The following is a 13,853-nucleotide window of genomic DNA, read 5'->3' as shown; positions in this document are numbered from 1 at the left end:
AGGACGGAACAGACGTGATCGATACCTGATACTGGATACACAAGCAAGATCCCGGACAGCACGGGACAGGCAGGATCGATAACGGATACTGGCGCAAGATACCAGACAGGACGGGACAGACCGCATCGATACAGGATACTGGATAAAACAGCAAGATCCCGGACAGGACGGGACTGAGCAAGACACCGAGCACGAGCAAGATGCAGGACAGACGGAATCAATACCGGATACTGGAACAAGATACGGGACAGACTGTACGAATGTACAAAAACCTCAAGATACAAAAATTCCAATCTATTTTAAAGGACCTCTCCTGAGCACTTTCTTTTTAAATCCCCTAGGTTACAAAAAGCAGATTTGCTCTAAAGGTCTGAGAATCAAAGAACAGGAACACGATTGGCCATTAGTGACGATGATGTAACCAGAGCGTAATAACCAAATAACCAACAACAGTTAGCAATAACAGACAAAATAACAAACAACCCTGGCATCCTATGCAATCTCAATAGTAAAAACAGAAATGTATCCCTTATTGTGAGTATGCAGAATGGATATATAACACACACTAGCATTGGTTAAGAGACACATAAAAAGAGAAAAAAACAAATACTGCAAAGGCCATGTATACAGGGTTACTCGTTTGTTTCGAAGCATGTATATGATTCACTTTGATTATTTTAGATATCCAATATTCAGTTTCCAATTGGATTATTGCCTGCATAAAAACAGAGTGTCCTTAACAGTAGAAATGCTCCACAGCGCTCCCGACGCTAGTGGTAGAAAAGTGCCAATGCGCTTCCAGTCTCAATGGAGCAAATGGTAAATGTTAAATGGTCCGGAGTACAAATGTATTGCACATACAATTATGTATTTTCAATCTGCGTTTATGAAATCCAATCTATTTTACAGAGGCAGGCGGGGAGCCCTGCTGGGACTTCCTGCTGTCGGAGAAAAGCCAGGAGTCTGCGGAGAGAGAGAGCGCAAACACCGAAGGGGAATCCAACAAGGACAGCCTGGTGTTTGAGTTCTCCTCGGAGCCCCTCCTGCCATGTTACCACTTGCAGGTGTCTGTAACGCAAGGGTGAGTGAGTTCAAGCCCTTTCCCAAAGCTGATCTGCACGTATGATAACATTGAATGCGGTTACAGAAACATTGAGTCACAGAAGGTTCCTGAGTTAGTAGATTACAAATTGCTAATGTGATCACAAAACACTTCAACAAAAGTTAGAGATCACAAAGATGAGCATATACTTACTACTGCGCGGAAAGAAAATACAAAATGAGGGCTGTGTCATGTTAAACGTGAGACCCAGATTTCATGACGACAGTGCCAGGGCAACCGTACTGTAGAGAATAGCGCCAGATTGCAACACAATTGTGGATGTTGTCCTTTTTGTGTTGTCATTGTGGGTACCGCCGAACCTGGTCCCATTTCATCGGTTTGTCATCGTTCCTTGAGTATTCAAAAACTCCAGGAAACTAACATTGAGGGCCGAAAGAGAAGTGTAGAGTATTTCATGGATATTTCCCACTGCTGTTAATTCGGGTGTATTAATGAGTGACTTGATTTGTGGGTGAAGTAGTTAGAATATTGTGAGAATGTTGTACAGTACTCTCACACTTCCCATTTTGTTTTCTTTTATATTATAAAATATTGTTGGCAAAAATGTGTAGTAATTCCTTTTGAATGTTTTCAGATATTTTCACAATGAATTTAAAAAGCATGTATTGTGAAACAGAGCATCTCACAGTTAGAAAGAGTAAGCCACACTGTATTTAAAGTAACAGTGTTTAAATATACCAAAAAAGTAGCAGCTCATAGTTTAGAATTTCCGGTGCACCCCTTGGTGAAAATGTTAACTCTAAGAAAAGTCATATCTTCATCCTATTTCCGTGTTGTGTCCCCTGCAGTTTTTGCAACTGGTTCCTGCTGTCAGACGTGCTAAAGCGCCTGAAGATTTCGGCCCGGACCTTCCGCACACGCTACCCTCACTTGGAGGTGGCCAGTTTGCCTCCAGCCGAGTTCGACCGGCAGGTACTCGTCAGTCAGGTGTGCTTGCCTCTGGACTCCTCCAGAAAGGACAAAGGAAAGGAGGAGGGAGAACCTGGAGAGGAAGACCACCCCGAGGAGGAGGGCTTTGTGGATTTGGTGGGCTGCGTTCCAGAACTCCAGAGACTTCTGGGCTCCTCTATTCACATCCTAGAGGATGGCGAAGAGGAGGAGAAGCCGCAGGGTCGGTAGCCCTCGGAAAACAGACCCAAACATCTCCGTCCGAGAGTTCACTTTTCAGGTTCAGAACTTAAGTTCCGAGAAGTCGGCGGCCAGCAGAGACATAACCATCGCACAGTAGTCGTATCATTGGACCGCCCCCTGCCCAGCTGCCCAGTTTCTTTCCCCAAACGCCTTTGTTCCATTCTCCCTTTCCTCATCTATTTTGTGGTGAATGGACCTTCAAGCTGCAACGACACAGCTCACAGACCTGAATCTTTTGGTTTCGTTTTGGGGACTCTTCAGGAGCAGACACGTGCGGCCATGTTCTTTGCATCTGTCCACACCTCCTTTTGTCGTGCTTTATTTAATATTCCTTAATATATTTGACCTCTTGTGTATGTATGAAAAGTTGCTTTGTATGGTCGGTGCTTCGCGTACTTATTAGGATCCCTTTATTCCCTTCGACCCGGGTTTGAGAAGTATTTGAGTAAGCGAAAGTACAGTTTTATTGTACTGGTGCTATAATGTTTTTTTTGTGTTGACAATCAATGAAGCTTTGGTTTGGAATCACAAACTTAATAAAAAAAATAAAAGATATTTAAGAGATGTAAGGTTGAAGTTTAGTGGGAAGAGGGGGAAAAAAGCACGGGTGTGTTACGAGGGACTTTAATTTGATTCTTTTTTAAGACATTGAAAATAAAGCATGATTGTAAGTCATACTTTTTTTTAATTCATATTTTATCTCAGGCATGTTAAACTCGGTTTGGCTGTTGAACTGGAACCAGACTTTTTATTAGGGCGGCTCAGGAGGAGGGTAGAGCGCTCGTCTTGGGATCAAGAGGTCGCAGGTTCGATTCCCGACTCGCCCGTGTTAATTGTCGAAGTGTCCTTGGACAAGACACTGAATCCCTAATGCCCCCAATAAGCAGGTAGGCGCCTTGCATGGCTGACTTTGTATTGGTGTGTGAGTGTGTGTGTGTGAATAGGTAAGTGTGAAGCACATTGTAAAGCGCTTTGGGAGGTCTTCATTGAATTGAAAAGCGCGATATAAATGCAGACCATTTACCATTTATTGTCAGGCGAGCCGGATAAAGTAAAAAAAAACGTCAACAGCAAATATCTAGCTTTATTTTCAGTACTGTGCCCTACGAAGAATAATGAAGAATGATATTGGCTTTTTTATAAGCACAACAAATTTAATCACAAACAATAGGAAAAAAGATTTTTATGATTTCTATTGAGTATGTTAATTTTTAACAGGTGAGTGAATGCAGATTTTCATCTTCACCAACTTACCACAAAAATAAACAAACTGAAGCAGAAGCTATGAATAGTAATATACTCGCCTCAATTGTCATACGTCTTACAAATATATAAAAAAGGAAATCCAACGGGCCTCACGATAGACATATTTACCTGGGTTGATGACAACACTTTCAAACTTCTTGAGTGAGGCCAAGTTGACTTTTGTCAGAAGCTGGGCAACCCTTGGCAGAAGTACCAGGAACGTGTCTTACAAATATACACATTTTTGCAGCTAATCACTCAAATATTTACTGTATACTATTTAGACTCATGGAAACCAGATTTGACTTTGAAAAAAGGAGATTTATTCTAAAATGCTTTCGGAAGTATTAAAACGCTCTTGATAGCTGGTGAGTTAGCATGGTGGTCAACCATAACATTGATTCTCTTTTTTCTAAGGTGCAATTGTGTCCTGGTAATCGAACATTATACCATGAGCCTCACCTCAAAACCCCAAATTGGCCAGAAAGTGCGTCCTTTAACCTGGTGTTCCTCACATACTGCATAAAACAGTGGATAACATTGAAAATGCATACAGTAAATATAAGTGCGTGTTACTACACGAGGTTTTACGATATGCTTCTGTACTTGAGCAATGCTTTATCAATCGAAGATCATTACAATTAATTGTATGCAACGGGATTCTAACCAGGTGTTTTGGCAGTGAGGGCGCCAATTCTTTACCACTATGCCACCCATGGTACAGTTGACATTCAAAAAGGTGTTAGTCTCTAACCTTTTTCAAGCTGTGAGCTTTTGTTACTCATTGGCGCAAAGGGCAACCCATTTGAGTTGAGTTTTTAAAATAATCATGTTACTATGTTAATACTATGTTATTACTAGGATAGTTATTGGAAGGTTAAATTGACTCAAGTCCACTACTAAAAACAACACTTCTTGAAAATCTCAATGAACTATCACTGGTGAGCTGTTTTCAGAATGAGCACGCTGGCTCTTCAGCTGTTCTTAGGGGGGGATACCACATTGCACACCCCTGCATTAGATCTTATGTCACGGTGAAATGAAATGAAATGAAATGAAATGAAATGATCTGCATTTATATAGCGCTTTTCAAGTCAATGACTTCCCAAAGCGCTTTACAGTGTGCTTCACATTTCCCAATAGCGGCCGTGATCTGTGCAGCCATGTAAGGCGCTAACCTGCTTATTGGGGGTAATTGGGGGTTCAATGTCTTACCCAAGGACACTTCGCCATGTAACACGGACAAGCCGGGATTCGAACTGGGATCCCTTAATCCTAAAACGATCGCTCTACCTCCTGAGCTACTGCCGCCCCGATGCCAGAAACATTGTGCATTCTGAACCGTTTTTCACCTGTGCACCAATAACGTTGCGAAAGACAGAAAACCTTAGTCCTTCATAAAAATACTAAACAAGTCCTTTCACATATTTTAATAAGAGGTTATTGACCTACAAGTGAAGAGGTGGAGAGACTGTTTAAACTCAAAATGAACTATTCAAATCAGTGTTTCTGGTACCATGAGTGAAAATAGTGTGATTGTCAAGTCCTGTTTATTTGTATAGCCCTTAATTATAAGAAGTCTTAAAGGGCTGAATGACTAGTACAGACCATTATTACAGCATAGCCGGATTTAAAACCTACATGAGGGCAAGGAAAAACTCAAAAACCCCAACATGAGGAAAATGAAGAAACCTTGAGAAGGGACTGCACATGAGGTAATCCCCCTTCCAGGATGACCAGGCTGCAATGGATGTTGCAAAAACAAAGAATACACAGATATTGTCAACATAAAATGAAGGTTATTCATATGCTATAGAATAGAGGTGTGTTTTAAGCCTAGATTTAAACAGTTCCACTGAGGTTGCATATTGAATCTCAGAGGGAAGAACATTCCACAGCACCAGGGCCTGAATGGAGAACACTCTCGAAACCCGCGGATCTCTTTTCATATGTCATCCGTACCACTGGTGGTCTAGTGTTAAAGTGTCAGCGCCCTCACAGTCGCGATTTAGGTTGCAAGGAATATTTTCTGATTCTAATCAAAGATACTTCTTGATTAAATCATCATCATCAACTGATTTATTTGTCGAGAAATGTGCTTTTTTTACATCACATGAGTCGCACCTACAGGGAGCTTGCATGAATGCCCGCCATCTTGCTGCTATGGATGCCCTAAAATAAGAAGAACATTGGTGCAGTATGGTCACTGTGAGTCTCCCTATTATGTGTTCTTCCTTGTGCTTTTCAGCTTCTGTTATCGGTTGTACTATAGAATACAGTGACATTTAGCGGTTAAATGTTACACAGTGTCCCTTTAGGTTTTTCTATAGATTTACTTACAAGTGTAGGTATTAATTTTTGTTATTCGTGTTGCAGCGAACTATTTAGTTTGTAGTTATACACTATTCGTTCTGTCCACTAGAGAGCGCCAACGGCAAAGCATTTTGAGCGTCTCGTCCCATTCGAATTCCGATCTAGCCACTAATTATTTTACAGCGGTTAATTGTCTCACCTATTACGTATTCAATTACATGTCCGCGAAGGCGGTTGAAAAGAGACGTGACGAGTTCCTCGAAATGAAGCTAAATGCATTTTATTTAGAAGAGGGGAAAAGTCTGGTTACATCCAGGCTTGAGGTTGCATCATGTGAGATGTTGCAAATTCACGTTTTCTTGCAGCTGAGCAAAGCGGAGGTTGAAACTGATGAAACACATCACATGCATTGCCTCCCTGCAACTTTAGAGTCGATTTCAACAGGCAGCCATTTGTTTGACAATGTTATTTGACAACTTTTTGTTCCACTCAAAGTGCCTTGAGCGTTTATTTGTGTGGTCTTGGTTTTGTACTGCAATATAAAATAAGGAATTTAGAGATACCTTTCTCTGCTGACTTCTCAAGTCGCAAGGGACGACCATTTAAAAACACTTTGAAAAAAGAAACATAGTTGAGTTTTTCTAAACAGTACTACTGTCTCACTAATTGTCACAGACCAGAAACGAACACAGGACCCAATAGCGCTCGTTTTCTCAGTTTTTATTGACAAAGAGGGAGAGAAAGGCTTGCTTCCACGATCCGATGGTTGACGGACAAAAGGAGCGAGCGGTGCAGAAGTAGAACTTCCATGTCTGGTGAGGAGGATCGGAGACAGGCGGGAATAGCAAGTCATTGGCCGGGACTGGAGATCATAGGCGGTGTCGGGTTTGTAAGCAAGGTCAGTAGCGGGAGGCAGGCAGGTAACAGAGCAAAACAGGTCAGGTAACAGGCAGGCAGGACGGGGCGTAGTCATGTCCGGAAACAGGTTGGCAACAAAGATCAGGCAGAAAAAAGCAGGGCAGAAACAGAGTCGGACGAAAAGGCTTACTGAGCTGAAGGCAACAGTTTGCGTAACGATCTGACGGCTTCCAAGAGGAAGCCGGAGTTTAAAAGGGGAGTGTCAGCCAATCAGCTGTCCGGGCTGTTGGCGCCAATTAAGCCGCCGCAGCTGCGCTCAATTTGCAATCATGACACTAATTGGAATATTGTGATTAAGTTATTTACTTTTACATTGCATTTACAAAAACAATATTGTCATACATCTGGTCTTAATCTTAGTTGCAATATTGCTGATTATGAAAAAAACCCTCAAATAATCCATCTTAAAAGATTAAAACATCATGAAAATGTATACTGTGGTCTGTGTCTGGTGAGGCACAGGCAAATTTACAAATACATGTTCATGAATCCCTTATCTCCCTGTGTCTTCGAGACACTAATGAAGACGTCACTCTGGGCAGCCTTCTCCACTGTTATCATTTCCTGGCCTGTTTTGGGGTCGTGGCAAAGTTGGCACCAGTCCATTCCTTAATGTTGCCCAATTATTTTTCGGTCTTCCTCTCCTCCTGCCCCCTTGGTCTGTTCCCTGGAGAAGTATCTTAGTCAGTATTGATGATCTTGTGACGTGACCATACCACTGAAGTTTCCGTCTGCGCACAGTTGACAACAGTTCTTCATAGGGTCCAATGTGCCCTGTGATGGTGTTGTGCACCGTTTTGTTTGTCACATGGGCTTTGTAGTTGATGCCTAGATGTTTCCTGTAGTATCGCATCTCCATGGCCTGGGTTTTCTTTTCCAGTTTTGCTGTAAGAGTCCATGTCTCGCTAGCTTAGAGGAAGATGGAAGTAACCAGCGCTTGCATGAGTCTGATCTTCGATTTCACTGCAATGTTCTTGTCCCTCTAGATGGGTTTAAGTTTGGCAAGTGTGGCCATGGTTTAAGCGATCCTGGCCTTGGTTTTTGGTTCTGACCCCTTTTCTGATATGACTTCTCCAAGATGTTTCAATTTTGTGACATATTCAAACTCTCTGTGGTTGATGGGTGTTTTTGGTGATACCTTGTAGATGTTTTTGCGTGCTGATTTCCATTCCGTACTGGGTTGACGCTTTTTCCAGGCGATTGACCAGCTCTTTGAGTTCCTGTTTGTCTCTTGCCAATCCGGAAATAACATCAGCAAAATGGAGGTTAGTAATGTTGTGTATCCCTATACTGACTGTACCTTCATGTTGCTCCAGAGTTTTGGACATGATCCTTTCCGGGAAGATGTTAAATAAAGTTGCCTTGTTCGACACAGACTGTGGTTCGAAACCATGCACCAATGATACCATTGATCAGTAATGCACTGTTGGAATTGACATACAGTTGTTCAATAGTCTGAACTAGTTTGTGGCCAATGTTGCACTTCCGCATAGTGGCCCATAAAGCAACTTGCCAGACTTTGTCAAACACCTTCTTGAAAACAACATAAACGTGAGAAAGGTTTCTCTGGTGTTGAAACTACTCACATGGAATGCGATTAAGAATCTGTTCTGTGGTGCTCCATCCCTCCACGAAACCTGCCTGTTCTCCGCTTAAGAGGTTCTCAGCTTGTGAAAATGTATTTGAAATCAAATAAATGTACCCACGTCTTATTCACCATTTGATTGGAAGAGCAAGAACGCAATAAATAAACTGTAACATAAAAAACTTTTATTGTTTTACTGTAACCTGCAATTATAGTGTATGTGCGGTTCTTTTTTAAAAAAAAAAGCATCAATGGATAGGCAATAACCCCTTTATAAAAAAGGTCCATGATCGATATTAGGGTCTGGCGCACCTCTGTCCACTAGAGGGCCCCTAACCAGTTTGTACTTGGGACAGGTTTGTCCAATCACCTGGATTTCAGAACTATGGAGTGTTTGATTTTTGCAATCGGGAGATGGAATAAGAGCTTGCTCTGTCCACTCCACGCATCGTCCCGGTATTGCAGTACCTCCGGGAACGGTGCATTCACACTGATCGCTGCTTGGCTCTGTGGCTAGGACCTTGACTCAGCCTCTTGGCTGAGAGCAAGTGTCTCGGCCCCTTGGCTTTGTAGCGTATTATGATTTGACCGTATGATTTGACCGATAACGGATAATGGATAATTGATAAAGAATATAGTACAATAAACCTTACAAAATCCCCCCAATTGCCCGAGTTGATATCAGACAGATGGAGTCGATACCGGACAGGAAGTGATGGACAGGATAGATAACGTATCAGGATATCGAAAATTAACAGGAGAAACTAGACGGGAACGAAAACTGGGGAAAATAAACAGGACTAAAAGAGACGGAAACTAAACTGGAACCCGAAATTAAACAGGACTACAATAAACAGGAAATATCACAGTAAAACAGGACCAAGTCAGAACCCAAGTTTTGTGGGGCAGAAAAGATCTTTTTCAAGGGGGTATTTCTGAAGGTGGGTCTTATAACCATAGTCTGGAAAATATGAAACCTTTAATTGCACAATATTTTCAAAATAAAATAAGTATTGCAAATAAAGTGAAACCACAATTGGATAGAATTTCAAAGTTAGAATCTATGTCTCGTTTTCAACACACTTACAACATAATTAAAGTGATAGTTAAAATGGGAAACGGTACCGATCTTGATAGCATTGATCCGATCCAAGTACTCGCTAAGTTTTGATAATATTGAAAATATATCATTATTAATATTGGTCCACTCACCCTTAACATTTCTGCGTGCATTCTAAATGTTTTTTTTTTTATTAATTTAGTTTTTTTTTTTACCAATATGAGGCACTCAATAATACATAATGTCCCTTAAGTGTTCCTACAAAGGCGTTGGAAGGTTTCGGGAAGAGGTTGGCATATCGGAGTAAAACTGATGCTGAGATATAAATAGTGTGGGTGTTACACATCGAGGCCCCATGAAGGTCTTGAAATTAAAACATAAAAGTACTTCTCTGGGAGCAATGTGTGCATCACTATTTAGCTTGGCGTTGTCAAGGTGTGATACTGAGATGAGATATTTCCACGTATGACACATACCCGCAGAGCACCTTCACCGGGCCTCTATGTACAAACGCTTGGAGCACACTATAAACGCATGCATCTACCCCCCATCCTCCTTCACACAAAAGGTTACTTTGGTTCATTCAAGTCGCTGCCAAATTTAAACTTTTGTGTGTTTGTTCACACTGTTTGCTCTCATTTGTTTCCCCTCCAAGGTAAGTTCAAAGGCTCAACTGGTCAGTTGAATGTTTGTAAGCCTCACAGGGCGATTTGGCACTCGCTCCTCGCCGCCATCCTGCAAATCAAAGCCCGATTACATCATACGAGGTCCACGCCTTGTTCCGCCCCCTCCCAGCGAGCCCCCACCGGGCCCGCCTGCTTATTGGTCGCCTGGCCTGCGCCGGCCGACGTCTGATTGGCTAAAAAGGAGGGCAAGTCTGTGCAAGACCTACTGACAGACTGACATGCAGACTGCACAAAAGCAAGACGGACACACAAAAGATTGAGGATTCAGGACGTGCTTTGAGGTCAACTACTGACTCTAACAAAGGGAAAAGTCTCTCAATGTTGATATTTAAATATATATATATGAAACACACAAGCGATTTGTCCTGAAATTGTATTCTAAAAGTGCTTATATTTATCCTGGTGCAGTCATCCACTCAGATACCAGATACAAATAAAATTTTCTTTATTGGTAATGATTACAAGGTGAACATTGTTTGCAATGAGACTAGAAATGTGTCATGGGCCCACTCGGGTTGGTGCGGAAGCACAGTGCAGAAACACAGATGAGTGTAGTCACAGAGGTTTTTTATTCGGACAGGGTTCGGTATACGAGAAGTCAAGTAACGAGGCAACAATCGTAGTCTAGTAAACTCAATCGGCAAGGGCAACAGTCCGGAATTGGTGATGAGGGAGAGTCGTGATAGGAGCGAAATCAAGCCAAGTGTGTGGGGTGGAAATTAGATCTAGGAAGTGAGTGACCCCATAAGGTAAGGAAACTAAACTTGAGAGCAGGATTATGACAACCTGGCACTCAGGGATAAATGTGTAATAAAGACTTATAACATAAAATTAAAATAACACGAATGTTGGAATCAATCTTTACAAGTGCTTGAAGACATGCCTAAATTGTGCATAAAAACAATAATACAATGAAAAGTAGTGCAATTACATTTAGCAGCAACATACATTCTAAATAGGTCAAGAAATTGACATGAATTTCCAGTTTTCTACACATATTTTTTCAAATTCTTGTGAACTTGTTTAAGGTGGTGATGGTATGCCCATCCCTAAGCCTTTTGGTCCTTCTTTTAAGGGACTTGGAGCGTCTGCCAGAGAGCAGAAAATCAAAGAAGTAGTGGCCAAGGTGAGAAGAGTCCTTTATACTGTTATTGGATCTGCTGTAGAATGGTCCTTTAGACCCTGGGCGGGGTAGTCAATGGTTTTCTGGGTTGTGTCGGTTACCCTCGGTATGGTTTACTGTCTGATGTCGTGCTCCCTGCATACCACTCGTTGATGCCTTATGCCAGAATGTTCCCCTCTGTGGCTTCGTAGAATGTGTTATGTTTCGGGGGACGCAGGAACTGAGGCAGCACTCAAGAAAAATGATGTTTGATAACAAAGGGAGGTACAACGTGACAAACAAAACAACGAAAAAAACGACATGTCAAACAAAGTCAACCCTTACAATATCCAAACCAGAAATTTTGACAAACATGTGAAATGCAATGAACAAAGTAACAAACAAGTGTGCTCTAAACGACTTATAAAAAGAAACAGAAAAAAAAAACCCAAACCTGGCCTGGAAGTGGAAATGAAAATGGCCCGATGACGTGTGCTGTTCAAAGTGTTATTATAAAGGGTCAGGATTATTGGGGACAGGTGTGTGGGTGATTAGACACAGCTGTGCCCAGTTCCAAACCCGGTTGGCAACCTCTTGTGGAAAATGGTGTACCAGATCCTAACAGAAGGACCAAAGCAGCATCTGTTCCAGGTTGTTGTATTCGTACCATTCAAAGGAAATTTCCTCTCCCTGCAAAATCTGACTGATATTTTTAAAGCGATACAAAGCAAAAATGTACTCTTGTATGTATATATGTCAATATTACATTGCCTAAATTGCATATTCCTGATTGTTAAGAAAACAGCGAATACTCATATCCATTTACATCACAGGTACTAATGCCACAATAAAGGCTGGTTATGTTACAGAAACCTGCATTGGTTCTCACCAATCTCCATTTTTTCATACAGAGGGGTGACACCTATTCTTTCAAACCACTGAGCATATGCATGGTGTTTATTACATCATCATTTGCTTGGTTGTTTGAGTGGGGGGGTGGGGGGGGGGGGGGGGGTGGAAGGAATTCCATTTCACACAAAAACAATCCAAATAAATAGCAAGATCATCTAGAACAGTGTTTTTCAACCAGTGCGCCGGGGCACACTAGTGTGCCGGGAGACCTTGCCTAGTATGCCAGAGGAAATAACCTGATATTATCTTAAAAATAAAACAAATTAAATTCATATCTTAACATTTTCGTCAAAGAGTGTGCGTCAAGATTTTTTGGGACTAAAAAAGTGTGCTTCGGCTCAAAAAAGGTTGAGAAACACTGATCTAGAAAGCCATTATTCATCTGTAGTTCCATGGCCATGATGTAAAAAGTAATAACAACAATATTCAAAAGTAATTTGTATGAGCCAAAGGAATATGATGAAATAATAATGATTCATTAACATTATAATTGACTTCAACAGAGAAAATTCTAAATCATGAGCAGTGTCAACTCACTTTACACATATTTCAAGTTGAAGTTATTGTCATCTGCTCTGGAATAAACATAAACTATTATCATTTGAGGAAATGAGAAAGTTTTACTCAATTTAGCTAGAGCTGAGTACTCAAGTGGTGTGTGTGTGTTCCAGGGCGTTGAGTTCACATGTGACATCTGTTGACGGTGCTGCAACTGCATTATGTAACGACCCGTCTTGAAAAAAGAAAAAAAGAAAAAAAAGAAATAGAGGGAAGTCTTACTCCTTTGGCTGCACACTTTGTCTTTTAAAAGTGAGAGTCTGTGCGAAATGCAAGGTGGTAGCAAAGGAATCATTGAACAATATACTGGTTTGATCCGAACTTGCTTTCTAGGGTGCAAATCCGATATCGTGTTTGCTCTTCGACGGAACAGAACGCAACTAATGCCTTGCGTTTGCTCAACGACAGCGCGTGTAATGGTGCGGAATCTAACGCTGTTTTTGACACCTTATGTCCGCGTCTCTAAATATATCACAGCACACTCAAGAAACCCGATGAGTTGATGCCGTGTAAGACAAGGCGACTTGACCTTGTACCAACGACGCCGTAAACAAGTTCTGAACGCAGTCTCACGGAAAGGGATCAAAACGCAAACTTTTGACCTCTTGGACAGTTTGCATAAAATGGATGAAAATACACGCAGTTCAAAAAAATGATAATGGGAACCCCGTTTGCCATTTTTTCTTTAAGAAGTTCTGATAAAATGTAAATTTGATTATAGAATGCGGATACAAAATCACATGCAAAATGAGGAGGCTGCCTGAGCTTGGGTTCTTGTAAGAAGTGATATTGATTGATCAATCATTTTTTTCTTTTGGAGGACATCACAAAACAATGATTGCTCGATATTGGTGGGAATACATCACCTTCTTCAATGCCAAAACTACGCCCCTGCCTGTTGGCAGATGCATGCACAAATAAACACTATGGAGTGCAGGCTCTCCCATCGCTTTATTTCATTTTGTGTCATATACTTTTCTTTCTCCCAAAGAGTTCTGTGTTATTGAACATAAATTATTTCTTATTTAGTTTTCACACCTTTGTGTATGTGCTGGTGCGCTCTTCATTTTATATTGAAGAGGAATGGCTTTTCGAGTGTTCGTTTACATTGTGGTTGTGAGACGCATAAAACAAGCGCTATTGAGGTTTTTATCACAAAATGTTCCGAGCACAAATGGGGTACAGAAAAATTGCTGTATGATTCACAAGTGTGCCATAAA

General features: G+C 41.4%; 1 protein-coding gene and 1 pseudogene across 5 annotated transcripts in view; both read left to right on the top strand.

Moving 5' to 3' along the window:
- Positions 1–2,809, top strand: part of bcorl1 (BCL6 corepressor like 1) — a 45,776-nt gene extending 42,967 nt beyond the window's left edge. For all 5 annotated transcript variants that reach the window (XM_088344515.1, XM_088344518.1, XM_088344514.1 and 2 more), the window contains exons 11-12: positions 910–1,081; positions 1,912–2,809. In XM_088344515.1, the coding sequence (XP_088200641.1) occupies positions 910–1,081; positions 1,912–2,242 (503 nt within the window). In that variant the 3' untranslated portion in view covers positions 2,243–2,809. The remainder of the gene's footprint in view (positions 1–909; positions 1,082–1,911) is intronic.
- A 5,899-nt stretch (positions 2,810–8,708) lies between these two features.
- Positions 8,709–8,798, top strand: LOC148359307 (U2 spliceosomal RNA; annotated as a pseudogene).
- The last annotated feature ends 5,055 nt before the right edge of the window (positions 8,799–13,853 follow it).

This window comes from Urocampus carinirostris, chromosome 9 (assembly GCF_059441175.1).
Source record: "Urocampus carinirostris isolate Australia breed hairy pipefish chromosome 9, RoL_Ucar_1.0, whole genome shotgun sequence".
Lineage (NCBI taxonomy): Eukaryota > Metazoa > Chordata > Actinopteri > Syngnathiformes > Syngnathidae > Urocampus > Urocampus carinirostris.
Note: the sequence above shows the minus strand (reverse complement) of the source record. Positions and strands in the feature narration are given on the sequence as shown.